Consider the following 25,397-nt stretch of genomic DNA (forward strand, 5'->3'; position numbering starts at 1 on the left):
GATGATACCAAAAAAGCAAAAATATCGTGGTTCCAGAGGGGGTCGAACCCTCGACTTTCACGTTATTAGCATGACACTCTAACCAACTGAGTTATGGAACCAGTGATTGAGAAATTTTATTATCTTTGCCATTATGAGCCAAATCAATCTTCCATCACTCAAAATCATGCATTGGCAACTCAGTGATGAACATATCGACAATCCATTTCCCCTCCCCACGCTCCTATTTCTCGCTCATTGTGCGATGTAACGAGCCCCAACCCTGAAACCCCCCACACTCCCTGGGAAAACTTGATTTCCTTTTTTTAAGCCTTTTGTTTTCAAAGAGATACATTCCCTCTATGATTCAACAGGGGCGATCAAGTATTTTAAGCAAATATTCGGCTTAGCATTAATCGGTCCAAATACCCTATACTTAGTCTGCACCTTTTTGCAATCTCTGGACCTTTCTGTATTACCCTGTACCACTTGATCTTTGAGTGACTGTTCCTGGACAAAATTGGTGGAACTGTCAAGTGTGAGGGGAAACGCCAAATAAAAATGATTGGCACTATGGAATGTACATTCTTTGAATTCGAACATTGGGGCAAATTCTTTGAACTTGAAATGGTATTTTATAAATGTCAGGTCCCCAACAGGCACGATAGAATATTCCAAGTCCCAAAAAGAAAGGACCGGGAAAAAAGTCGAACAGAATACGACGCCAGAAGTAGACTCATTCTGTCATTGACGAAGTGAACCCCTCTTCATGATTTCATCTTCAACAGCTATAGTCCGCCTGCTCCCGAATGCATGACGTAGCATCACCATTTAGCTTTTTAACATCGCCGTCATCACACTCCGGAGCTTCCGATTTATAACTTCGATCCTTCCCATTCTCAAGCTCCAACACACACATTTTGCGCATTCCCCCAAAAACCGTCTAAATGGGTTTGAAAGTCGTGCAGTTGGGCCTCCGTGCCTGGGAGGTACGTATGAACGATGTCTTTGGTTTGCGCACCCCACTAATAGATCCCAGTTCATCTGGACTCTCCTCATCATGGCCCTGATCGGTAACATGATCGCCGAATCTTTCTCCGGCAACCCCTCGACAGTGAACTATTCAATGTTCTGCTCTGTCTTCTCGATGCTCACGCTCTTCTACACGATCCCGGCATCTTTCAACATCGACTGGGCCGGCCACCCGATCATCATGATCGTGCTCGACGCACTCAACACCATCTTCTTCTTCTGCGCGGCTATTGCCCTCGCCGCCAAGCTCGAGTGCCACTCGTGCAACAACCAGGTATGCTTTAATTGACTTTATATACCTTGCGTATCGCTAACCTCCACAGTCTTACCTCAAGAACAACGAAATCACCAACGGCGCCAACAACATGACAAAGCGCTGTCGTGAGGCCCAGGCCTCCGTTGCCTTCTTGTGGTTCGCCTGGGCAGGATACATGGCCTCGGTCATTGTCTCGGTGTTCATGTCCCGCGCCGCGACGGTGAACCTGCGCAGCCGCACTGGTAGCCGCCGCGGCCCTGCGCCCAGCATGGCTCAGGTCTAAGCTGTGTGATACCGAGCCTTGCTTGGTCTTTTTTGGGTCTAGCGCCGCGGGGTGCGGCGCTGGTGGATGCTTACAAGGCTTGGGTCATGGTTAATGGCGCTCGGATTGCCGGTGTACGATTGACGCAAGGGGCTTCATTGGTGTTGGTGTTCGGCATGACGTTACTATATAATGATGAAAACGCTCTCTCTCGGATGAGATGGTTGGATACTTCATGTGCTACTACTACTTATTCATAATAATACTCGTTTCAATTGGTCATTTTGGTGTCTTTGTAACCATAAATGGTGGTTGGGGGAGTAAACCTTCCTAGCGGCGTTGTTTCTATGGAGTTGCACGTGTACATGGCTTGGACATTTGGAAGCGACGACGAGAACAAGGATAGCACCAGTGAAAAAGATAAGGATTACAATTTTTCAGATCTTGGACGTAGCAATTATTGAGCAATCTATATTATGGCAATCAATCAAAAATACAAAGAAGACCTCCAAAAATAATGATGTGCATGCATTACCTGTTATAGTGCATGGGTACAAGCGTTCGTCATGGAGGCGAGGGTTGACTCATGTCCCGCACCACCACCTGGAAACCTGGAAATTTAAACAGCAAGATCGCAGGGACTCAACTCTTCGATCTATTCCATCTCCACGTTATTGATCTTGAGCTAGGGCTTAGCGGGGCACAACTCCCCTCTGCTCCACCCAAAGAATTTCTCCAAAGCTTCCGCCCTGACACCTTTCCCCCCATCCCTTTCACAACACCTCTCCATCAACATGCCAGTCCAGTGAGGGAGATCCCTGACCCAATCTTGTGTCATTGCGACCGACCACTAACGTCTACCAGCTACCTTATTCTACTCTCCCGGCAGGGCAAAGTGGTAGGCTCGTCGCCCACCCAGCTAACCACCCCAACTGACTCCTTTTTAGCGCCTCGCCAAGTGGTTTACCACCCTCTCCCCCAAGGAGAAAGCAAAGATCATCAAAGATGTCACCCAGCTAGTGCTGTCCCGCCGGACGCGGATGTGCAATTTCCTGGAATACAAAGGTGGCCTTTGATCAGACCCCCCAACTGCGACTGCGACAACTGACCATGAATCTCCTACAGACTCCAAAGTCGTCTACCGTCGCTACGCATCCCTTTTCTTCATCGCTGGCTGTGCCTCAACCGATAACGAATTGATCACACTCGAGGTGGTGCACCGATACGTGGAGCAGATGGACAAATACTACGGCAACGTGTGCGAGTTGGATATCATCTTCAACTTCCAGAAGGCCTACTTTATTCTGGATGAGTTGTTGATAGCGGGAGAAATGCAGGAGACAAGCAAAAAGAATGTCCTTCGTTGCATCAGTCAGCAGGACAGTTTGGAAGACATGGAGGTGAGTCTTTGTTTCTGCGTTACTTTCCCTCTTTCTCTCTCCTCTCTCCCCGAGGTCGTAAGCCAAGACCAGGCTAATGATATCAGGTTGAGGAAGATGTGGTCACCAAGATCATGTAACCAGCGAGCGGGCTTGCTTTTACATATAGTTACTATACTAATCAATACAACCCTTTTTTTACCTTCAGGACTCCGACGATATCTCACGCAACTTGGAACATGTCGGGCTGTGAAGGAACCGGTTAACCATGGTTGCGCTGCCCGTGAGGTCAGTGCGGGTTCTGACTGGACGCCCTCCCACACGTGACAATCTTCCCATCCATCCCCTCTTCCTCTCTCTATCGTTTCTACTTTGTTTCCCATCTGCTGTTAATAGCAATTCTGCTGGTCTCTTCTTTGCTCAGAGATCTGTATAGTTTGTGTGCTGTGTCTCTTTGTCCTTTATCTTGGACATTCCCCCTGCTTGCGGTTATCGCCGATCGACACCGCATCTCCACCTTCGGCGCAATCGCCCGTATCACATCATCACTCGCCTCCTCTCTCTCTCTCTGTCTCCCTAACCATCTTGACTCTGTTGTTCTGAGTCGCAAAACCGTGACACGTCATCTCCATCGCTTATCGGCTTATCTCGGGGTTCTCCACTACCCCGGTCGGATCTCACGATGAAGGTGAGTAGCGGTCGGCCGCAAGCCCAACGTGTCAGACATCCATGCTGACCAGTCAACTCTAGTTTCTTCCCCTTCCCGAATTTGAGGACGTGACAAGCTCGCTCAATTTCGATACAAATGATTGTCACATAATCGGCGGATGCGACGTGTATACCACCAAGGCCGCCCGCTCAGACCGAAAGCTTTACAACCATATCGAACAATCATTGGAGGCACAGTACGAATCAGTTCTACGCTTTTCGGCATCACTTTCACCTCCGAATGCCCACGATGCCGCTGAGACTCTAAACCTATCGCGATCCAGTCCGTTCGGCCCCCTGAGCGACCACTCAAGCCGCCGGACGTTCGCCTATCTGATCGCTACTCTCAATGCCAGCAACCCAGACTACGACTTCTCGCAGGTCTTGCGCCCGACCGATTTCAGACGCGAGAGGAACCTGAAGCGGACGATGAACACGATAGATTCGACCCTCCTCAATCTGCGACCGCGCGAGAACATCAACTTATCACCCGCGTCCCCCGCCACGCTGTCAGGATCCTACAACGCAGGCTCATCTTCATCATGGGGACCGCGCGTATGGAAGACAATTGACGAACACATGTCACTCAAGGAGTGTTCAATTTACTCGTATTCCCCGGAAGAGGACCCATCCGATGCCGACGATGGGGCCATCTGGAGTCTCCACTTCTTCTTTTTTAATCCACTCCGCAAGCGCGTCTGCTATATCTACCTGCGCGCGATTCCCATTCTCAGCCATACGCCCGACGACATGGTTGACATGGCCGCGACTCCGTCTGGCAAGCGCACGTACGATGATGGCTACCTCACTCCGGACCTCAGTTCCAGCAAGCGTGCCAAGTTCTGGTTTGGAGAGCGCGCCCGCTCCACTCTTATCGCTAGCGATAGCGATGATGAGATGGATCGTCCGCCCAAGGCGAGACCTATGACGGATGAGTATGATACTTATATCATCAGTGATGACGAGGATCCTCTGCCGCCCCGTCGTGGAGTGCGTGCTATGAGTGAGGAGATCGCCGACTCTATGGAGGTTTAAAGCAATGTGCTGCGCTTTTCGATTCTTGTTTGTCTTCTTTTTTCAGCCCCGTTGATCGGGCTTGGGTTATTTTTTTTTTTTTTGTTTCTAGCCGGGGTGTTGGGTTGGTATTCGTGGGCGCAATCAACTTGCATGGTCTTTTTATGCGTGTCGGAGGGGCGTAGCTAGATTTTGATTGATGTGATGCCCCTTGCCTTTGACTGCTTCGTGTTTCTAACTCTCTAATATCAATCCGCTCTGGATATTGAGCTATCTTGAAATTGACTACTTGTTTTCAAACTTCCATTGGAGGCTCTTTGGCTCTTTACTGCCAGGTGCCTATGTTGCCAGCTTCCTTCTCAACAACAGATAGAAGTGGACATCGCTTGCTTTAAAGAAAAACTAAGACCTCGGGAACTATTGGAAGCATTTTGGGCATCACTAGTCTTCCGGTCCTGGGCCTATAAGACGTAACCATATGGGCTGCGAGAGTTTTTGGACCAAAGTTTCACCTAGACGGAGAGTACAATGTCATGGCATAAGCTAAGCAATTAACATCATGACAATGACATTATTTCATATCTGTCGACAAGGGAGAGTAAGACAAGTGCAAAAAAAAAGAAACGTGGTTCCAGAGGGGGTCGAACCCTCGACTTTCACGTTATTAGCATGACACTCTAACCAACTGAGTTATGGAACCATGTGATATGCTGGGTCAGTATTGATGTCTAAAGATCAAAAAGTGATGTTCAGTATCTTCACCATTCAAATTATTACTTCGAACGTCCAATAAGAAGGAATAATGCTAGTAGATACTAACTGTAATTTAAGAGTTAGCAGTGAAAAGTTTCTATGTAGTTTTTTTGACTAGCAAAACCTTGGAATAACAAGAAAAAGGAGTATTTGTAGTCCTAAAACGAAAACAAAGTACAAAGTACTCCATACTATGTACGGAGTAGCTGAAGAGAAAAAGGAAGGGGGAGAGCTGTCAGGATCTGCCAAGGCGCCTTAGGCATCTAATGCTGCCTGAAACTAAATCACATGACCCGGTAAACCTGCAGATTTGATAGGTTTTATTATTAGATACAGCTATGAGATCATTTGATTAAACAGTCAAATAAGACAACATAGATAGTACCTAAGCAAAAAACAAAAACATCATGGTTCCAGAGGGGGTCGAACCCTCGACTTTCACGTTATTAGCATGACACTCTAACCAACTGAGTTATGGAACCAGATTATATAATACGTCTATGTTATTTGTGACTATCAATCTGACTACTAAATCCAGGGACACTGCAAGTCTGGCTTTCGAGCTTGAGTCTAGCATTCAATCGAAGAACAACTTTGGGCATACCATACATTCATCAAATTGTAGCTCCTAAACCCCATATAGTACGTGTTGTGCCATTTCTCCCTCACTTCTTCGCCTACTGTATTGACTTGTACAGCTGCAAAGCAATGGCCGCCGCCTCCAACCTTGGAACTGAGAGCTTGCTGTTATATCAATGAGGTTACGTACACTAGTAGAACGAGAAATCCCACTTCTGAGAACTTCGAAAAATAATGTAACAAGAGTAGAAAGAAATCATAGAGACTTTGGTGCTGCAGATGTTCTCTTCCTTCACTTCTGTCTCTCTCTTGCTTTGAAACACAACACTGAAGATCCATCAGAGCCTTTCTCTTTTTCCCCTTAGTCTTCATACTCTCTCTCTCTCTCTCTCTCTCTCTCTCTCTCTCTCTCTCCCTTCTTATATCCAGCTCTCAATCTTTCACGAAACTGATGTGAGCGGATTTGTTTCTTCTTCTTCATCGGGCCAAATGCTTAACACACCCGTGGACTTGGGCTCGTCAGTGATGTCAAAACTGGAGTTTCAAAATGCACCAGCTTGGGTGCGTTGTCAGATGTTGACGCCATGATCTTGTCATCGCATTCTGGTTTGATACCTAGGTATATAGTAGGCGAATTGCCCCTAGCTTAGAGAACTAAGCACCTCTTTCCTTCATTTCGAACCGGGCTTGCTGGGTCTCCCCATTTTATACTCCTTGCTCTCTCGCCTACTTCTGCTGCGAGCTCAATTGACCCATGTGTCTAGAATGCATTAATACGCCTCTTTCACTGGCTAATGGATCCGTCAATCATGCGGATATCGGAGGCAGCAAGCCAAAATCAATATAGAGCATTTCGCCAAGATACCCAACACCTTCAGGGTTGGGTATTGTCCCCCTACAGCAGATGAGTAATGGTTTGCCAAAACCAGCCAACAAATGTTGTAGCAAAGAAGAGAGTATCCATGGATATCCATTCATTGGCATTTTCCAAGGTTCATTGTTGCGCTTACACTAAAATCCTGCAACTCTCAGGTTCACTATCTTTGGTTTCGCATGCTTCTCGCTCATGGCCCTGGAGCTTCATGGTTACCTATCTCTTTCCACCCTGCATCTCCATACGCTCGTAGCCACCCCTTCGCACCCCTCTGGCATGAATACATCAGCAATTTATGTAGCATAAGCTTTAAAATATAAAAATGCCCGCTGTAGCCAAATCTTGAAAGAGTATATTTGTTTCGATGTTGTTGAGCTGACTTCAGGTTGCACCTAAGTATATATGAAGTTTGAACGTATCAACAAAGGCATATGGTTCGAATAATCTTAACATCCGAACATCAACCTTGAACATCGTGGACATCGGCGAATAGACCACAAACAAACCTGGAATCCCAAGGACTTAGTTAAACGATAACTTTCTGAAGACATTATACCTAGGTATCAGTACGGAGTACGCAGCTGTATTTCGAGAAGCCCCCACAATCTGGTAGAGACATATGGTCCGTGCATCGGGGATAGCTGTTATGTTCTCTCCCTTCCGCCTCATCCTACCATTCCACATCCGCGATATCAAAACATGGCTGACGACGAGGAGCGCATAAAAGCTGAGAAGCTGGCAGCGGCCAAGAAAAGAGTAATGACCCCCAGTGATTGCGCCTCATCTAGTCAATGTTGTCCCTAACCAATTGGTTTACAGGTGGCCCAGCTCCAGAAGAAGAAGAAGGCGAAGAAGACCCCCGCTACCGGAACCGAAGCACCCAAGGAAGATTCAACAGAGGCAACGACAGAGACTGGTCCTGCCGAGGATGCCCCCGCAGAAGCACCGCAGGAAGAAGCCCCCGCGGAGGCAGACAAGCAAGATGAGCCCGCCAATGTCGACGCCGAATCACCAGACGAGCTCGAGGAGCCATCATCACAGAAGAATGAAAATGCGCCAGTAGAGTCTCCAGTAGAACCGATGCCGCCAGCGCCCACTTCTCCCGGCCCAGACGCCGAGCCACTGCCGATGCTCGACACACCCCGCGCCAACCATGCGCGCCAACCGTCACTGTCAATCCAGTCTAAGATGCGATCGTCTTCATTCCGCAAGACATCTGTTTCCCAAGGCAGTGTTTCCCCTTCTCCCTCTTCGGCGCTCAAGTCCCCCTCACAATCATTACCGCCCCTGACTGGAGATGGAGAGTCTGTACACGAAGTGTTCCGCAAGCAGTCCACAAAGATTGAGGAGCTAGAGAAAGAGAACAAGCGCCTGGAGAAGGATCTATCGGATGCGACAACGCGCTGGCGCAAGACTGAGGAGCAGGTGGAAGACCTGCGCGAGGCGAGTGTTGATGGTGCGGAGTTGAAGGAGCAGTTGAAGAAGGCAGAAGAACAGGTTGCCAGTATTGAGGCCTTGGTATGTATATACGGTGTATATCAAACGTCGCCTGTATACTGACTGAGTACAGAAAGAGGAGATTGCTTCACTCCAGCGACAAAATTCACAGCTGCAAACACGATCACATCGCAATGCTAGCAATACAGAGTCACCGCCGGTCGACCTGGTTCGCCAGCTTGAATCTAAATCAGCTACTATTGAATCGATGGAGTTGGAGATTTCCAATCTGCGTGCGCAGATCACCTCCCACACGTCCTCCAATGATGCACACGAGTCACAGGTTTCAGCGCTAGAGGAGAAGGTCTCAAGTACGCAGACCGAGCTAGAAAGCTCCCAGCGTGAACTGGCGGAGGCAAAGCAGGCATTGTCCAGTGCATCGGAAAAGGCTGCCAAAGAAGGTGTTGACAAGACATCAACAGATGCGCTCATCAAATCTCTTCAGCAGGAGGTTGAGGAACACAAGACCGAAAAGGTCGAATCAGAGAAGAAGATCGAGACACTGGACAAGAAACTTCAAGCCATCGGTAACCTGCACAAGGAAACTGAAGCCCGGCACCAGACGCGCCTTGGCGAGAGCGAGAAAGCCGAAAAGGAACTAGCGGTCATGCGCAAGAAGATCGCCAGCATCGAGAACGAGAACCTCCGCCTGCGCGAAGAAAGTGACCGTATCCGCACGCGCCAAGCAGGTGGCGGCGCAGACGATGACGCTCTAGATGAACTCGAAGACGAAGAGCGGCAGCGCCTCGAGCGCCGCATTCGAGAGCTGGAAGGCGAAGTATTTGATCTGCGCCGCGGCGTGTGGCAAGAGAAGCGCCAGGAGATGGAGCACTACCCAGACGACGGACCTGCCCCTGCCGCCGACGCTAATGCATTCGACGACGTTGATCTCGTCGGTGGACGGCCTGACCATGCCCGGCGCCGCAGTATGGGCCAGCAGCAGCATTCGTCTTTCTCTACCGTACTGTCGAGTGGGTTCGCCGCGTTCACGGGCGCTGGTGGAAACCGTGCTCGTGCTTCATCGTCGAATCCTCCTCACCCTGGTAGCTTAGAGCTTGTGTCTGAGGAGAACCTGGATGATGAGTTTGATGAGAACGCGTTTGCGATTGCGCAGGCTGAAGAAGAGGGGAGGAAGCGAGTTGCTTGGATGCGCGATATCAAGAGCAAGCTCCGCGACTGGAATGGCTGGAGGCTGGATTTGGTTGATAGCCGTTTCGGCGCCGAGGGCGCAGGTGTAGGCATGGGTGAGATCTTTGAAGTCTAACCTTCCTACGCGATGCGACATGTCTTTTTAGATACCAGGTCTCTACAGTGACCAATGAAACTTATGCATGCATGAACTCCTAAATTGTAGACTGTAGAGCAGACTAGATGCAAAATCCAAAACCCCAAATTTCAAAATGCTACTCGGCAGATTTGCCCGTCAAATAACCCTCAGACGACCGGTTCTTCCTCCGTCCCCAAACATCCCCAACCCAAGAAGTAATCTGGTACAACCAACCGCCAGTAACGAGCACACCGGAAACAGTATTGATCACACGGATGACCAAGGACAAGAACCCGGCTCTTTCCTCGCTAACCAGCAGTAGGATCGGCTCGATGTTATACTTGAAGAAAATACCCGGCGTAACCATAGGCGACTCGGGAATTGCACCAGACTGACTAGTCGCAGCATACTGGTTCGTGAAGACGGTATTGCGACCTCGCTTCTCAGGGGCGCGCGCATACGCCTCCAACGCACCCTTGCCCCGACTGTATATCGTCGGCACAACAGAGAGGAAGTACTGGAACTTATAGTAGTGCGAATCACTTTCCGCAATAGTCTTATCCAGCGGATTCATCAAATTCGGATAATGGGGACCGAAAGAGAGCTCGGTGATCATGTGCGAGAAGTTGAATGCTGAAAACAAGCGTTAGCAATTTGGGTAAACTCGAATCGAATCGAATCGCGAAGAGAAAAGATGACATACATCCATGGTCGAGATGCGGCGCATTCTCACTGTATCCATGGCCACGCGCCGTGATATGGAAATCACCCTGTACCTTATTTCCCTCCAGACTGCCGTAGATGCGACAAGCGTCGGCTTTATCACCTCGGCGCATGCGCGGACCCTTGGGGAACTTGCGCCGAGGGTTGTGGCGCACTTCGCCGAGAACATGGCCGACGTGAGAATCGGCCTCTTGCTCATCGAGACGATCCGCGTCTTCGTGGGATAGAGTCTGGTACTCGTGGCTGTTGTGAGATTCGTAATTGCGCTGCTGCATCCACAGCTGCCAGTTTGTGTCATCGCGTTTGAGGAGTTCGCCTGCGAGGATGCGATCGCCGGCGGCGTCTTGGATGTTGACGCGGAGGTTTTCGCAGGGCATGTCGACGACGATATCGAGGTTTAGTTGGAGATCGTGGGAGACGCCCTTCTCAACGCTGAAGTGGTAGTTTTCGGTTCCGCGCCACCATGTTTTTAATTCGGAGTAGCTGAAGAAGGTACATATGCAGAGGATTAGGACGGTCCATTGGCCGCCGGAGCGGGTTGGAGTTGTGTAGGAGGCTTTTGTTTTTGCTGGGGGTGTTTGGTTAGGGAGTTTCGAGGGTTGTTTGGGGAGTGTTTGGGGACGTACGGAAGGCATCGAAGGTCTTGAGACCTGCTAGACCCTTGTCGCCGAAGGCATCTTGGTCCAGGCTTTGTTTTTCGAAGCCATTCATTGTTGAAGACCCATTCAAGCAGCAATTGGTGAACAAGTGGTGGTTGGAGAGAAGTGGAGTAAATAAAGATAAGCCGATGAGGCCAAGTCGCCCGATTGCGCATGCCGAGTGCGACGACTTCGAAATTGTTCGATATGAAACAACAGTTCTTTGATGTCTAGGACTATAACAAAGGTCTATTTACAGTAAATTACAATTGCCAAAATTCATCGATAGTCATTAATTCAATATAAAACCAAACACGTCAAATCGCTCTACACATGAACACTCATCGTGAACTCTTAAAAATGCAGATAACAATGTACAAGGGATAACCCTGGGTCATCAAGTATAAAACGAAGGGAAATGCATCAGCAATGAGGTATAAGCGATCGGACTTTCAGTCGTAGGCGCAATGCAAAACAAAATAAAGGGGGGGGTATAACATGAATGCATCTGAACAAAATGCTGACATGACAACCGACCCAATGCAAGAGAATTAGAAGGGAAAAGACAATCAGGGTTAATATTACAGGGCGTTCAGAACACATGTGAAGAGATCATTTCTTCTGTCGACGAGTCAGCATCCGGTTCTGTAGCCCTGGGGTCGGCCTAACTCACCAGGCTTGTCGCAGCCGCCGCAGTAGCGAGGTCCGGCTTCCCGCTGATACTCCGTGCTGAGACACGAGGCAGTGCTGAGCCTGAGCTGGTGACGTTGCTCGAGCCTCGCTTGCCGGGGCTGGACGGAGGGGGACCGTTGACAGTAGAGTGGCGCTTCCCACCCTTGACGGGGGAAGTGCCTGAGATGTCGCGGCGGGAGAACCCGCTTTTCAGCGTGGCACCTGGAGGATCGGGCAGCGGACGAGAGGAAGACGACGCGCCTCTTTTGGAAGGTGAATTTGCCCCATATATCCTAGATCGGGGGCCTTGATACCGGTAAGGAACTCGTGTTTCAACGCATCGTGGGGCGAGATTCGACGAGCAGGGTCCCACCGAAGGCAGCGAGTAATGAAATCGAGGAAGGCCTCATCATCGCACTTCAGGGCCTGGCGTAGTTCCTTCGAGCTAGGCCGACGTCGACGGCCCTTAGACGAAACCGTCAAGCGAGGCTTGCCCAGAGAATCAAAGAAAAGCTTCTTGCGAGAGCTCTTCTCGATGAGATGCTTTTCCGGAGGACCAAACACTTCCATAATGCAGGCAAGTTGTTCCTGCTCATTCTCGCCAGGGAAGATGGGATAGCCAGTGAAAAGCTCAGCCAAAATGCAACCCAAACTCCACATATCAATCGGCATGCCATAGGACATTCCGAGGATCACTTCCGGCGAGCGGTAGAAGCGACTTTGAATGTAGGTATAAACCTTCTCATTTTCAAAGCAACTTGAACCAAAGTCAATGACACGAATCTCAGAGTTCATCGGGTGAACTAAAAGGATGTTCTCGGGCTTCAGGTCACAGTGGATGACTTTCTTTGCATGCAGCAACACCAGACTGCTCAGCATCTGCTTCGTGAAGACACGAATCAGCTTCAATGAGAATCCTCGGAACTCGTGCGCTTTGATGAACTCGTAAAGGTTCATTCCGAGAAGCTCAGTCGAGATACACAGATGGCCTCGGAAGTAGAAGCTTTGGGTAAAGTTGACCACACTGTGTTTGCCGTGAGGGTCCCATTCCTTGAGCTTTTGGAGAAGGTTGACCTCGATCAGAGCTTGCTGGTGGAAGCGCTTCTTATTGCGAATTATTTTGATTGCAACCAAGGCGCCCGTCTTATGATCGACACATCTCACAACCTGTCCGAAACTTCCCTTGCCGAGGACATCAACGACCTCGTACCGATAGGCCAGATGATCACCCATCACAATATTGTAGTCGCCGCGGTCATCGTCATATCCAAAGTTTGCAGCACCAGAATGCAGGTCCCCAACGTGTTTCTTGGCAGTTTGCGTACCACAGAAGAAGATGTCACGATAGTCGATGATCTCGCCACGTTCAAAGATGTTGAGAGTAGCCATTTTCAAAGCTTGGGCGGGGCTGACGCGATCCTTCGGCCCAGCCTTGCGGCGCAAATCGTCCAGCACTCTGGCAGCCTTCTCAAAGTCCTTCCTCTTAGATCCCAGTCGTTTCATCTCTTCGTCTGCAATAATTACATCGACATCAACCGCGCCATCGGTAGACCGCGGAGCAGCCGAAGCCGCAGTGCTAGATCTAGCATTGCTGATCATTTTGTGAACAGGAGAGATGTAAGAGCTGTGCGAGCGCTTAGAGCGATCACTATCGCCAGACTCATGGGAAACAGTTGGCTCCAAGGCAAGGCTCCTGTCACTACTGACACTTGGCTTGCGAGCCGCCGGATTTGTACCACTTGAAACGGATGATTGCCGGCGGGGATTGAGATACGATGGCTTGGGGTTAGGACTCGTTGAGTTGATGGACGTCAGATTATTCCATGTTGCAGAAGCCGGGAGTTTGGGAGGCGGCATATGATTGAGCTTTGTAGGGTCAGTATCATGGTCAGCCTTCTGCGCCTTAGAGTTGCTGCGAAGACGCGCTACTTTGAGTCGGTCTCGTAGTGATGAGCTCGATGCGGTGACACTTTCGGGCTCTGAAGGGGTAGAGATTTGGCTAAGTCGTTCTGGAGCAGGTGTGAACACGGCAGTCTGCGTCTGCGGCCGAGGTCCGGTGAGCTTGTGCGCCTGGTTCCGGTTCGAGTAGTCTGCGCTGACTTGGTGACGGAGATGATTCATCTCGGTGCCGCTCTTGGGCAATGTGTATGAAGCATAAGGAGATATGTTGCGGGGGGAGGATGAGTTTGGAGTGTCGAAAGACTCGAAAGCGCTTGTGCTGCTTGCAGCCCGTACAGCGGCAGTCGAAGAACTGACAGCAAAGTGCGAGGTGCTGCTCCGAGCCTGAGTCAGAGGTAGCTTTTCATCCTCGTCATGGTACCAGAAATTCGCTTTGGATGCTGTCATCGGAGTACCCGGCGTTTTTGATATAACCTGGTTAGATGGGGTATGGGCATTGCGCTCCTCGTCTCTATCCTTGAGCGCATCAATCTTAGCCGCCATAGGTGTCCCCAACGGCAACAAATTGAGTGGGGGCAGCTTTAAGGGCTGCAAGCCTTTGCGCCCCCCTAAGACGGTCGATGTCCGCGTTCGCGCATCGGGAGTGTTGACTGATTCTGCGGGCTCGGAATTCTCAACGGGAGTCACACTTTGCGTTTGTTGACTGGACCCCGAATCTTTAATGTTCAAAAGACCGATATCAAGTGGAATGCTCGATTTTCTGGGCGCAGGGAAGACAGGCGCATCCAATTCACCTTTGGGTGACTCATAGGCTTTGGGAATTGCTGGAACCGGTGGTACCTCTTCTCCGTTAGAGTTGGTTTGTTCAGTCCTTGGTTTGGGTGTCGGTAACCGTGACGAAGACAAGTTCTGAGACAGTCGGTTTTGGAGAGAACTTCCAGAGTTGCGCGCTGAGTTATAACTAGTACTCGAAGAAACAGACAAGCCAGAGCTGTATGACTTCCGATTTGGGTCGGGTGTGGTGCGACTGGAAGAGGGGGTGACGCTCTTCCTGGGGATTTGAGAGGGAGATTGAGTTGAAGAAAGGGGGCGGATGGGAAGAGGCTCCATCTGAGTTGGAGGTGTGTGTGGCATCGGAGGCGCAGGAGGAGCAATAGACATTCGCTTCATTCGTCGTGCATCAGTCGGGCTGATGGTACGAGCACCCAACCCAGTCGCGTGCGGAGGCATGACAGATGCCCGTTTTGAGGACGAGGAAGGGGTCGCAGCGGGACCCGAGGGGTTCTTCACCGGAGTCCGCACAGCATTGGTCGATGACGAGCGCGAGTGGTCAAGAGCACCAGTCGCAGTCAAGAAAGAACCAGGAGGGTCTCGTGGACTCGGCTGGAACGACTTGGCCTTGAGGTTACGGACGGCAGACGGAACTTTGGTATCGGAGTCCTGGGTCCTAGGGCGGAGGAAAGCGGTGTTTGCTTGCGTAGTATCCGTGCTGAATTTACGAGCACTCAGACTAGCACGTCTGGCCGAAGCGTTTGTAGGCGCAAAGGCACCAGAGCTGATCGACTTGCGCGAGCCCCTCGAAGCGGTGTTTCCAGCCGCCGGTTGAGCTAAGCTCTGGCGACGGGCGCGGATGTTGGCAGAAGATGCAGTGAGCCCTGCATTGGCAGGTTGACCATTCGGACGCTGCACCTCACTTTTGCGGCGAGCGGAAGGAGGACCCCGCGTATGCTCAGAAGTATTCTGCTCATATGTGTGATTTTCCCAAGGATTGGTCGGACCAGCATCGCGGTTCTCCCCCGCGCCACCGTTCCCAGGCATAGGGAAGTTATTCAAACTAGGCTCGCCCATGATGCTGTTGTGAAAGTCGTCAAAGTTGATCGGCGCAAGGAAATCACTGTTCTCCGCTGAATTGGGGTCGGCCTTAGCCAGGTTTCCCACGCTCGTAGATCGAAGGTTGAAGTTTTTGCTCGAATCGATTGTAGAATCAATGGATGAGTTCCCAGAATGGAGATACGGGCCAGGTTTACTGGGGAATCAGTTAGCTCATGCCATGAGACAGGTAAGATTTACTCCCGAACTTACTTCCATCGCGATGTTTCTTGTGGTCGTGGGCCCTGGGGGACTCTTTGATCTCGAATTGACAATCTTCTCCTATTCATCCCACCCGCGCGCGGCCCGGCGACCCCATTGGAGGTATCATAGTTAGAATTATTGGGAGGGAAATTGGTCGAAGCGGACTTTTGTAGACGCCTGCGGGCTGGAGTCTCTGCTGCACAGAAAATGTCAATATACAGAGATATGGCTGCACCTTCCCGACCTTTCAACTTACCTCCCGAGCCGGAGTCGTTGGAGAGATTGGACGCTCGTGAATTATCAGTCCGCACCTGAGCTCTCCCCGGTGTTTGCGGTGGAATTGTCGGCATTATTCAGGAGTCTCAAGGTCTCCAGAGAGCATAAAAGTCGTAAGCTCGTCGGAGAAAAAGGAGAGGACTGGACCGTGCCAGGTTAACCGATCGCAATTACATTCAGGAGAAGTGCGAGGCCTCAACAAAAGACACTTGAGCACCGTCGCGCGACTCGTGTGAAAGCACTACCGTGCCATTGCGAGGGGTGAAAGAGGGTCGTCTCTTTGAGATAATTTTGGAGCTGCGAGGGTTGCCCAGGTTTCAAGGCGGTAAATCGAAAAAAGAGGCAATTGGAGGGGTTCTTATAATGGACCCAAACAAAGATGAAAATTGGAGACAGTACAGAGCACAGAGTACGGAGTACGGAGTAGAAACCAAGACAAACAAAAGAGAAGAAAAAGAAAAAAAGATGAGGCTAAAGGACAAGACAAGCACATCAAATTGGGACTATCGAATCTTTCGAGGCGCCCCTGATGCAAACACAAGGTAATCTATCCCCATACCGTATCAAAACACCGATACGATATTATGTCAGCTCCTTCCTGATCGGCATCGCATGTGCTTCGCTGTCTCGTGGACGATAGCCGACCACTTCTCTTCTTCTTCCTTTCTTCATGTCTGAAGGTTCATCATGGATGGATTCACAGAAGCCCTAGGCGAAGAGCCCAAAATTCCTAAGAAGAATAGACCCGGTTCGCCGGACAGTCTACATTCAAGATCATCTTCTGGATCCAAGCACTCCCTGCAGGACCGCCTTTTTACCAAGTATGCTTTGTATTGCCCCTCATAGAGCACACCCACTGATGCAGACAGGTTGCTTCAACAGGTTATCCCCGGAGATAATGGCGATGAAAGTGAATCATCGGAGAAGGCTATTGCCTCTCCCACAAAACCGGCTTTTAGTCTGCCGGTGATGGCTAATAACTTCCGTCGCTTTAATGCAAGGTATGGCCGAGACACTCATCTCCATCTGCTGAAACTAATTTGACTATAGAATCGGAGTGGTATTCTTATTCCAGGACCGTGTTGAGCGGCTCCTTACCTGGGATACTCCATCTCATACTATATCGCTTCTTTTTGTCTACTCTTTCATTTGCTTAGAGCCTCATCTCCTCTTGGTCCTCCCATTGGTGGTGCTCTTGCTGTTCATTATGGTCCCGGCTTTTGTGACTCGTCACCCTCCACCGCCAAACACTTCTACTTCTAGTACCACTCCTTACTATTCTTATGATGGGCCCGCGCTGGCGCCGGCCACGACGATCAAGCCTGCTCCAGAGACCTCAAAGGACTTTCTCCGAAACATGCGAGATCTGCAAAACTGCATGGCTGATTTCTCGGATGTTCACGATGCAGCTATCAACGTCATTGCTCCGTTGACGAATTTCTCCAACGAAAAGCTCTCATCTACCCTGTTCCTGGGTTGCACGATAGCTATTGTGGTTCTTTTCGTAAGCGCGCATCTCCTACCACTGCAGCTAGTGCTGCTTCTTGGTGGAAACGCGGCTATCCTGTCAATCCACCCAACTGTGGGTCAATTCTTTGCAGATCTGATGCAGGACATGGCCGGGGAATCTATGGATATGGAATTTGACGAAGAGAAAAAAGATGGCTTTGCTTCATCAGTACCTTCAGACCCATCGGAAGCAATGTCGGCTATGGAAAGGCTAGCGGATATCTCATTGGATACATATCCTGAAGAGCGAGAGGTTGAAATCTTCGAAGTACAGCACCGCGCCGCAGGGACTTCCGAGTCTGGCTGGGAAAGTTTCCTCTTTAGTCACGCACCCTACGACCCATTATCACCTTCTCGAATTGCAGGGGATCGACCGCGTGGTTGCCGATTCTTTGAGGACGTGCGAGCCCCACCGGGCTGGGCCTGGAAGAGCAAGAAGTGGGAGCTGGATCTAGATTGCCGGGAATGGGTAGTGGAGCGCATGATCACCAGCGTTGGATTTGAGGTTCCAGGTGTGACAGCTGAAGGCAATGCTATCGTCGGCGAGGTTGGTGGCTGGGTTTGGGACCTACCGCCAAATGGCTCACAGGAGTCTGATGATGAGATGTCATTGGCATATGGCGATTTACCACCCGATACGCCAACTCCGAAGGAAAAGAAGGGCAAGGCGAAAGTGGACGATACGCCCAAGCTCCGAGATTGGGAGGAGGGAACAGCTTCCCACGGGGTAGGCGAATGGCGACGCCGACGATGGGTACGAGTCGTGCAACGAGTTAGCCTTCCACCAGCTGGGTCTGTCTCATACTCGACGCTCAGTAGCCGGACGAAATAGAATCAAGCATGAAATAATGAATTTCGGGCAGCTGTTTACTGCTGTTATATTTACTACTTGGGGTTATGCAGTGCATAGTAGATAAGTACTTTTGAAAACCTCGGGGAAACAAGAACGCCAGACTCGCCCAACCAAATGCTCAATGAACACACTACTGACTCTTCTGCCACTTGGTGATCCTCCTCCGCAAATCACCGATGCTCTGCTGCATCGGGTTCAACTTGCGGTCACGAGCCATGGCCGTGAAATCATCACCATGCTTCTCAATAAGACGCTGAGCCCACTCGCCCTCACGGGAGCTCTGGAACCGAGGCTTCTTCGCGCGAACCGTCTTTCCTTCCTGATCAGCCTGGCGCTCGAGCTGCTGCACAATCACTGAGTCTGCAAGCATGTTGTTCTCGCCATTGCCGGTTTCGACCTCGTTGAGAGGGTCGTTGAGGGGGTTCTTGCGGGAGAGGTGACGACCAGCAACCTCGATGTGGTCATCGTCCTCGTCGTGGATAACGCGCAGAATGGCACCGGTCTCTGGGTCACGCTCGACGCGGGCAGAGCCCAAGTCAACCTTGGCGGCGTCGGCTTTGGCACTACCGCGGATGTGGAGGGAGTTCTTGTTCTCGGGGAATTGTTCATCTTTTGCGGGGAGGCGCTCACGACCTCCGGAAGGTGCGTTCAGCTTGTGCATCAAACCCAGGCGTTGGTAGTTTTGAGTCAAGGTCAATTTGCGATCCCTTTGATTATTAGCTGTGAAATCTCATGCAAAGGTGCAAAGCGCATACCAGTTGTCGGCGATGATCTGATTGCCCAGCACGTTGATCTTCTTGTGGCCGGTCTTAAGACGATTGTCCTTGGCGCGAGCCGTGGAACGACCGGAGCGGGCCTTCTTCTTCTGCAAGACTTTACCCATTGTGTATGTATCGTGTGAATGTGGTCAAAAAGATGCTTGCCGTCCCCGATAATAAAAGCGTTATCGAAACTTTTTTTCTGAGTTTGCAAGTCTTGGCATGTTTGTCCAGGGTCCCGCGATAAACAAGTGGTCTGACCGCGATAAAGCGGGTGTACATCTGGGGGCTATATCCCCTGTCACTTTGACATATCCTTGGGACAATTCGTTCGCAATGGCTTCTCGATTCTTTCCCTCACGCAGAACTGGCCTAGCCCTCGCTGCAGGATGTATTTTGTTTTCTGCACTAGCAGCAGCTCATAGTGTTCCCGGAGATCTCTCCGTTGCCCAGATCGAAGAACAGCTACAGGTATAATGATTTCGTACAACGAGCTTTGTGTACACAATAATTGACATGTCGCAGAGCTGTCCACTGGTCGAGTCCCTCAATGAGCACAAACGCGCCACCAAGCCGGAGACTACTAGCTTGACAGCTAAGATCTTCGCCGTTCTCTTCCCAAGCAGTCCCGCCATCAACGCGCTTTTGGCAACATTGTATATTTCCGGTCCTCCAAGTAAGCTTTGATCCCAATATATCTTGTCTGATATTTCACTAACCACACATAGACTTCCTTCTGGCACTATGCCCACCCAACATCGACCCCTCCTCACTCTCAGTGATGGTCGCCTTCGCCGTCGGTGGCTTGCTCGGTGACACCCTCTTCCACCTCCTCCCCGAGATCTTCGTCGGCGAAGACTCACCCGATAGCGTGAGCTTTGTGATGGTCGAGCCGAACAAGAACCTGCTCCTCGGCCTTGGCATCATGGTCGGCTTCTTCACCTTCGTCGCAATGGACAAGATCCTGCGCATCGCAACAGGCGGCGAAGGCGGCCACGACCACTCTCACCATGCGCACGCCGAGTCCATTGCTGCAGTCACATCTGGAGCGGAGACGAAGAAGTCCGGCGAGCTCAAGCAACGCAAGTCTTCCAAGGAACCGTCGACTGCTGTCGCTGTGGAAGAGAAGGAAATCAACCCCAGTGTCAAGCTCGGCGGATACCTCAATCTGATTGCAGACTTTACTCACAACATCACCGATGGTCTTGCGCTATCTTCGTCATTCTATGCTTCGCCCACCATCGGTGCAACCACCACAGTGGCTGTATTCTTCCATGAAATCCCCCACGAGGTTGGTGACTTTGCTCTGCTGATTCAGTCGGGCTTCTCGAAGCGTAAGGCTATGGGTGCCCAGTTTGTCACTGCCATCGGTGCGTTCTTGGGAACTATCATTGGTATTGCTGTCCAGGAGCTTGGCGGCAACGGTACGATGTTGGATGACACTGAGCCTGCCGGACTCATGGGAACTAGCCTGACCTGGGGAGACATGCTCCTGCCATTCACAGCAGGCACCTTCCTATATGTTGGCACTGTTGCTGTGATTCCCGAATTGCTCGAGACCGGCAAGAACAAGGGCGAAGAGATTCGCAAGACCATCACACAGTTCTTGGCTGTCGCCCTTGGTGCTGGAATCATGCTTGCGTGAGTATTCTCGTTTTCAAAGGTCATTTGAATCCGCTAACGTTTGACAGGATTTCTTGGCACTAAATTTACCAGAACCTGCAAGTCGGTATCACCATCATCTGGTGATTCCACTGGCTCGTATATGAAACCAAAGCACCGGCCACAAATTCTGTTTGACTTCAGAGCTGTTATAACAGGCTGTACGGTTGCACACAAGGCAATTGGATGATTGTCATAAAAAAGGAACGAAAAAGTAGCAATTCATTCGAAATGGCAGTGGGCTATACCAGCCCAAAATAAATGCACAAGAACCACCAAGTAACGCCCATAGGTTGAACTCCCCTAGAATGAATACCCAGTCATGTTCTTGGTAATACAAAAAAAGAATGCAATGGCAAACTGAAATCCCAAGCAAGTATGTAACAGCATCGAACGCTGCATATGTCAATGAAAGTTCCCTGGTGAAAATTCGAAGCCGGAAATGCGAGGAAAGCAAGCATTGATGATGCTACTCATTATAATGATATACCTGTAACCCGTTAGTTGGCAAGATCCTCGGTCCCTGAATAGAAGATACATACGAAGTAATCTGGAATACCAATAACCTCGTATCCCAATCTCTTCGCCATCTTGGCAAAGCCCTCTGTCTCAACGAGATGGAAGAATGGGAACGCAGGGAACATGGCTCCGTCACGGTGCACGTCGGCTTTGACCATCAAAGCTGTTCCACCCACACCGTCCAAAGCCACCATCTTCCTAGGATCAAGCTTCTTCATATCAGGCAAATAAGCCATGAGTGTGCGATAAGTCGGCATCTCAGCATACCCTTCCAGCAAGATCTCATCAGGACCCATAGTAGCAGCAATATTCTGCGCAGTCTGACTATCAATCCAAGAATTGAAATCATAAGGTCTGACATCCCACTTCTTCTTCCCCTTATCATAGTACCGCTGGAAACAATTCGGCACAACAACAGGCTGGTCGTAGCTAGTCAAATCTTGAATCAGCGACGCAGGCGTCTCAACAACATCACCATCCAACCAAAGAACCCAAGAAGTCGCCGGGCCAAGAGTCGTGAAAACAAGACTATTTCTCGCCCGACTCATTGATTCCCGTCTCTCTTTCTGAGCGGACATCTCATGTCGAACTTTTTCATCCTGCGACGTCAAAGGAGGCTCGAAGTCTTGGCGCAGGATACTAATACTAGCGAAGCGGTTATCGATCGGACCGGACTGCGTCTTGGCAATTGCCTTTTCGAGCCTCGCAACCGCGGCATTTCCATCCGCCGTCTTGGGAGCTATGAAGCCGAGAGAGATGAGTTCGTGTGGATAGCTCAGTTTCTCTAGATTGTCCCAGTATCCTTGGTAGAAGCGCGCTAGCGGGGTGAGGATGAGGACGCGCTCGCTGTTTGCGACGGAGTTGGCGGTGCTGGTTAGGGAGTTGAGGTCATAGTGGACGACTGGAGGAGCAGCTTTGTGGCCATCTGGACGAACGGCTTGAGATTTGAAGAATGGTTTGGTTGGTGGGGAGAGAGGGTGTTCGGCTGCGTTTTGCTGACGTTGTTGTGAGGTAGCGGGTTCGGGAGTGGCGGGGGTTGAAGGGGAGAGCATGAAGCAGATGAAGCCAAATGCTAGGAGGGCGGCTAGCAGGAGGCTGATTGGGCTCGTGCGGCGCATTGAGCGTGCAACGGCCATGGCCGTTGGATTGTGTCGTTGTTGGATATCGCAGTGTCGATGGACGGTGATGAGTTGCGGGAGTGCCTTAGGCAGCCAGGGACATCTAGGAACCTGTTCCTTGCCTTTTTATTTCCTCCCCTGACATTAGTGAGAGGGGGATGAGGGAAATTGGGGGTGCACAACTGATTTTTAATGTTTGACATTGACATTGACCGGAAAGAGCTCATGTCACTTCACTAGAAGTGGAGCCTTCAACGGCCGCGATTCAAGATGTGTCAATTGTCCAATTACAGATCTCGTTCATTCGGAGCTCACATCCCCCGGGCTATCGGGGAAATCGCACGAGGGGCCGAACGGTGTCCATCGCCGAATGCGGCAGCATTCCTCAGTACACACGGGTTCCCGAGATCGCACAATGTGATGGGGTATGGTCGTGAGATTCTATTCTATGGTTCAGAGTAGTCATTTATATACATTAGGCTAGGGCAGGGTGCGCATAACGCCTTCAAAGGCGACAAGAGCCATGGCATTCGCCGGGAATGCCCTCAAGAAGCAAGGCACAAAGCCGCGCCAGTATCCCTTGAGCCCACGTTCACGCCAGACAGCGACCGCGGCGTCTTTCCAGCCGCGGAATTGTCGCTGACCGTCATTCAGAGATCCACCCATTGGATCTGTCATCAAACGCTGCTTCACAACGTCTGAAGGGTAAGAAGTAAGCCAGAAGCACTGCGCGGAGATACCGCCAGCCCAGAAATTAATGGCCGGAGCAGACATGTTCGTCTTCTTCTTGAAGACACGAGTTAACACATCGTAGGAGCTCCACCAAAAGAAGAAGAATGATCGGAAGAATACAGTTGCCCAAAGACCGCGGTAGACACCGCTAATACCGTGCGAGCGAAGCTGCGATAGTAAGTACTCGGTCCTCCAGTCAGGAAATCGCACATACCATCTTGACCAAGCAATCGATAGGTCCACTGTACAGGCGCTTCGTCTTATCGGCTGCATACTGCACCTGCAAACGAGCCTTGATATGTTCAACAGGAGCAGCAATAAAGCTGACCGTCGTTCCAGCCATGATACCCGCAATACCATGACCGAAGCTCGGCAAAATTGTAAGGTCCTGTCGTCCACAGAACGGCAGATAAGGACGAATGTTCGGTTTTGAGAAAACGTTCTCAAGAAGCAGACGGCGGTATAGCGTTAATGACCCCAACATACTGCATCTGTTAGAATCCACCGAGCAAGCAGAGCACAGCAACGAAGAGCACTCACACAGAATCCATCACCATCCATCCGACCAGCGGCGGCGTCGCACCCTTATAAAATCCCCTCAATCCCTCATTCCGTAACGTCTGCAACGTACAATCCAAAGGACCCCGGAATTGTGTATCTTTACTAGTCTGCAAGCGAACCTTGATTGTATCGAATCTGCACCGTCAGTACCATGCACCATGTCCTCGAAAAGCCGATCACACATACGGATGTCCAACTGCAACTATTAGCCAAGAGCGCCTCACACGCGCACAACGCAGGGGACATGGACATACCACTCAGCTTCGCAATACCCGAAAACACACCCGCCACAAAACCCTTATAGTTCGACTTCGAGGAACCAGATTGCGCAAGCGCGCTCTCCGCGATTTGCGGTGGCTTCGAGTCCACGGGCAAAGGCGCCTGCGCCATCGTATTGCGTGGTGTTTTTCTTTTCCTCTAATCCCTGATCCTTGCCTGCGTCACGCGCAAGATGGGGTCGTGCGCGATGTGGCGACTGGAGATGGGGATGACGGATACGGGCGGCGGTCGCGTTTGAGGGCGGTGTAAAGTTTCGGAGGGGGTTATTGGAGGGGTTTGGAGGTGATTGAAGAGGGGGAATGAGTAGCATGTGAGGTGAGAAGACGGTTTTGATGATCGCCTTGGGCCCGCAGAATCCGTTCGGGGAGAGTGGGTGTTCCTCCGGGAGTGGTGCCTCAGGCGTGGTTGTGGCTTTCACTAGGGCTTTTTCGGGACTGGGGTAATGGATCCGGGGTTCGTATAGTTCTGCATGTCATTTTTGTGGATTGATCCTTGTAGGGATCGGCATGGGACGATCGATTATTTGGTTGGAGATATACTGGGAGTTCCTGGGTGGTTCGTAACCTTAAAAGTGGCTTGCGTGGAAGGTTTTATTGACTTTTTTTGTTGAAGGAACTACGATAGTTGTTACAACGGATGGTATAGAAGATACTGATATAACACTTGGTTTTCATTGAGATGCCAAGTTCCAGGAACATCTGGATTGAGTGGGGTATATAATTTAAATACATGATATCGTATGCAAGGTCAAACACAGTTGGCAGTTCTGATGATTTGATGAATCGAAATGCAGGAAACACAAGCAAAAAGGCCCATAGATCAGCAGTCAGCAGTCGGGCAAGCTCATTTTATGCCAGAACACCAAAGAAATGGAGAGAGAAGAAAATGAACCGATCAAAGAGAAAGAAAGAACAGAACAGAACAGAGCCTAGAGAAGGATCCGATTGATCCCACTCTAGGTGAAGAAAGAAACCGTCTCATGCGAATGGAGGTATCCATCACCGTTTAGAAGGCTTGCGCAACTGCCGAGCCTTTTCCTCATAAGCAATGAGTCTGTCCATCAGCTCTGGGGAGGTGGTTGGCTTCGAGACATCACGGGTCCGGTCAGATGCATTGCTGACTGAACCATAGGCCAGATAGTCGCCAGCCTCGAGAGCCAGCGGAGTCACCGGACCCCCGGGCTGATAAGCGGATCTAGGCGGGGTGCGGAGGGACCGGTGTGCGAGCCCTCGGTCAGATCGCGGTACTGCCACATCATGTCGCGGGAGCCGGAAGTACGGTAGGAGGATTGTCGGGTCTGGCGAGGCGAGGGTGGCTGAGGTCCGGTGGGATGAGAGGTACTGCTGGGCTGATAAACAGCCGGGTGGAACCTTGGCAGGCTTCCGAGGTGGAAACTTTGAGTGGGCTTGGCCTTGGACTTGGACTGTGGTTGAGAGCGGCGCGAAGGCTGAGGAGAGTTTGAGCGTCGGGGAGACATGATGGGAGAAGCAACCGGAGAACAGTAGGGTGAGGTATCTGAACGCAT

General features: G+C 50.7%; 12 protein-coding genes across 12 annotated transcripts; 6 read left to right on the forward strand and 6 right to left on the reverse strand.

Moving 5' to 3' along the window:
• Positions 1-926: 926 nt before the first annotated feature.
• N7506_004396 (MARVEL domain-containing protein) lies at positions 927-1,550 on the forward strand (the record flags this gene model as incomplete). Its single annotated transcript, XM_056953690.1, has 3 exons — positions 927-968; positions 1,019-1,285; positions 1,335-1,550. 3 exons carry the CDS (start codon positions 927-929, stop codon positions 1,548-1,550), a joined length of 525 nt encoding a protein of 174 aa, XP_056812579.1.
• A 773-nt stretch (positions 1,551-2,323) lies between these two features.
• Positions 2,324-3,048, forward strand: N7506_004397 (AP-1 complex subunit sigma; the record flags this gene model as incomplete). The annotated part of the gene is made up of 5 exons (XM_056953691.1): positions 2,324-2,334; positions 2,394-2,427; positions 2,477-2,594; positions 2,655-2,929; positions 3,016-3,048. 5 exons carry the CDS (start codon positions 2,324-2,326, stop codon positions 3,046-3,048), a joined length of 471 nt encoding a protein of 156 aa, XP_056812580.1.
• Positions 3,049-3,590: 542 nt separating this feature from the next.
• N7506_004398 (RNA polymerase III-inhibiting protein MAF1) lies at positions 3,591-4,651 on the forward strand (the record flags this gene model as incomplete). Its single annotated transcript, XM_056953692.1, has 2 exons — positions 3,591-3,596; positions 3,659-4,651. The coding sequence occupies 2 exons, from the start codon at positions 3,591-3,593 to the stop codon at positions 4,649-4,651; spliced, it is 999 nt and encodes a 332-aa protein (XP_056812581.1).
• A 2,884-nt stretch (positions 4,652-7,535) lies between these two features.
• N7506_004399 (uncharacterized protein) lies at positions 7,536-9,597 on the forward strand (the record flags this gene model as incomplete). The annotated part of the gene is made up of 3 exons (XM_056953693.1): positions 7,536-7,592; positions 7,656-8,354; positions 8,407-9,597. 3 exons carry the CDS (start codon positions 7,536-7,538, stop codon positions 9,595-9,597), a joined length of 1,947 nt encoding a protein of 648 aa, XP_056812582.1.
• Positions 9,598-9,736: 139 nt separating this feature from the next.
• N7506_004400 (endoplasmic reticulum-Golgi intermediate compartment family protein) lies at positions 9,737-11,034 on the reverse strand (the record flags this gene model as incomplete). The annotated part of the gene is made up of 3 exons (XM_056953694.1): positions 9,737-10,233; positions 10,304-10,891; positions 10,950-11,034. 3 exons carry the CDS (start codon positions 11,032-11,034, stop codon positions 9,737-9,739), a joined length of 1,170 nt encoding a protein of 389 aa, XP_056812583.1.
• Positions 11,035-11,573: 539 nt separating this feature from the next.
• N7506_004401 (putative protein kinase) lies at positions 11,574-15,955 on the reverse strand (the record flags this gene model as incomplete). The annotated part of the gene is made up of 5 exons (XM_056953695.1): positions 11,574-11,582; positions 11,635-11,894; positions 11,948-15,558; positions 15,615-15,801; positions 15,862-15,955. 5 exons carry the CDS (start codon positions 15,953-15,955, stop codon positions 11,574-11,576), a joined length of 4,161 nt encoding a protein of 1,386 aa, XP_056812584.1.
• Positions 15,956-16,568: 613 nt separating this feature from the next.
• N7506_004402 (PEX28-32 family peroxisomal membrane protein) lies at positions 16,569-18,222 on the forward strand (the record flags this gene model as incomplete). The annotated part of the gene is made up of 3 exons (XM_056953696.1): positions 16,569-16,702; positions 16,751-16,882; positions 16,932-18,222. 3 exons carry the CDS (start codon positions 16,569-16,571, stop codon positions 18,220-18,222), a joined length of 1,557 nt encoding a protein of 518 aa, XP_056812585.1.
• A 151-nt stretch (positions 18,223-18,373) lies between these two features.
• Positions 18,374-19,126, reverse strand: N7506_004403 (nucleolar protein 16; the record flags this gene model as incomplete). The annotated part of the gene is made up of 2 exons (XM_056953697.1): positions 18,374-18,950; positions 18,999-19,126. 2 exons carry the CDS (start codon positions 19,124-19,126, stop codon positions 18,374-18,376), a joined length of 705 nt encoding a protein of 234 aa, XP_056812586.1.
• Positions 19,127-19,337: 211 nt separating this feature from the next.
• On the forward strand, positions 19,338-20,708 carry N7506_004404 (Zn(2+) transporter YKE4; the record flags this gene model as incomplete). The annotated part of the gene is made up of 4 exons (XM_056953698.1): positions 19,338-19,472; positions 19,527-19,677; positions 19,730-20,642; positions 20,693-20,708. 4 exons carry the CDS (start codon positions 19,338-19,340, stop codon positions 20,706-20,708), a joined length of 1,215 nt encoding a protein of 404 aa, XP_056812587.1.
• Positions 20,709-21,163: 455 nt separating this feature from the next.
• N7506_004405 (mannosyltransferase complex subunit MNN9) lies at positions 21,164-22,318 on the reverse strand (the record flags this gene model as incomplete). The annotated part of the gene is made up of 1 exon (XM_056953699.1): positions 21,164-22,318. One exon carries the CDS (start codon positions 22,316-22,318, stop codon positions 21,164-21,166), a length of 1,155 nt encoding a protein of 384 aa, XP_056812588.1.
• Positions 22,319-22,780: 462 nt separating this feature from the next.
• Positions 22,781-23,983, reverse strand: N7506_004406 (uncharacterized protein; the record flags this gene model as incomplete). Its single annotated transcript, XM_056953700.1, has 5 exons — positions 22,781-23,200; positions 23,247-23,517; positions 23,573-23,728; positions 23,780-23,789; positions 23,848-23,983. 5 exons carry the CDS (start codon positions 23,981-23,983, stop codon positions 22,781-22,783), a joined length of 993 nt encoding a protein of 330 aa, XP_056812589.1.
• An 887-nt stretch (positions 23,984-24,870) lies between these two features.
• On the reverse strand, positions 24,871-25,397 carry N7506_004407 (uncharacterized protein; the record flags this gene model as incomplete). The annotated part of the gene is made up of 2 exons (XM_056953701.1): positions 24,871-24,988; positions 25,042-25,397. The coding sequence occupies 2 exons, from the start codon at positions 25,395-25,397 to the stop codon at positions 24,871-24,873; spliced, it is 474 nt and encodes a 157-aa protein (XP_056812590.1).

This window comes from Penicillium brevicompactum (assembly GCF_028827555.1).
Source record: "Penicillium brevicompactum strain IBT 35665 chromosome Unknown utg000003l_segment0_segment0, whole genome shotgun sequence".
In the NCBI taxonomy this organism is placed as follows: domain Eukaryota; kingdom Fungi; phylum Ascomycota; class Eurotiomycetes; order Eurotiales; family Aspergillaceae; genus Penicillium; species Penicillium brevicompactum.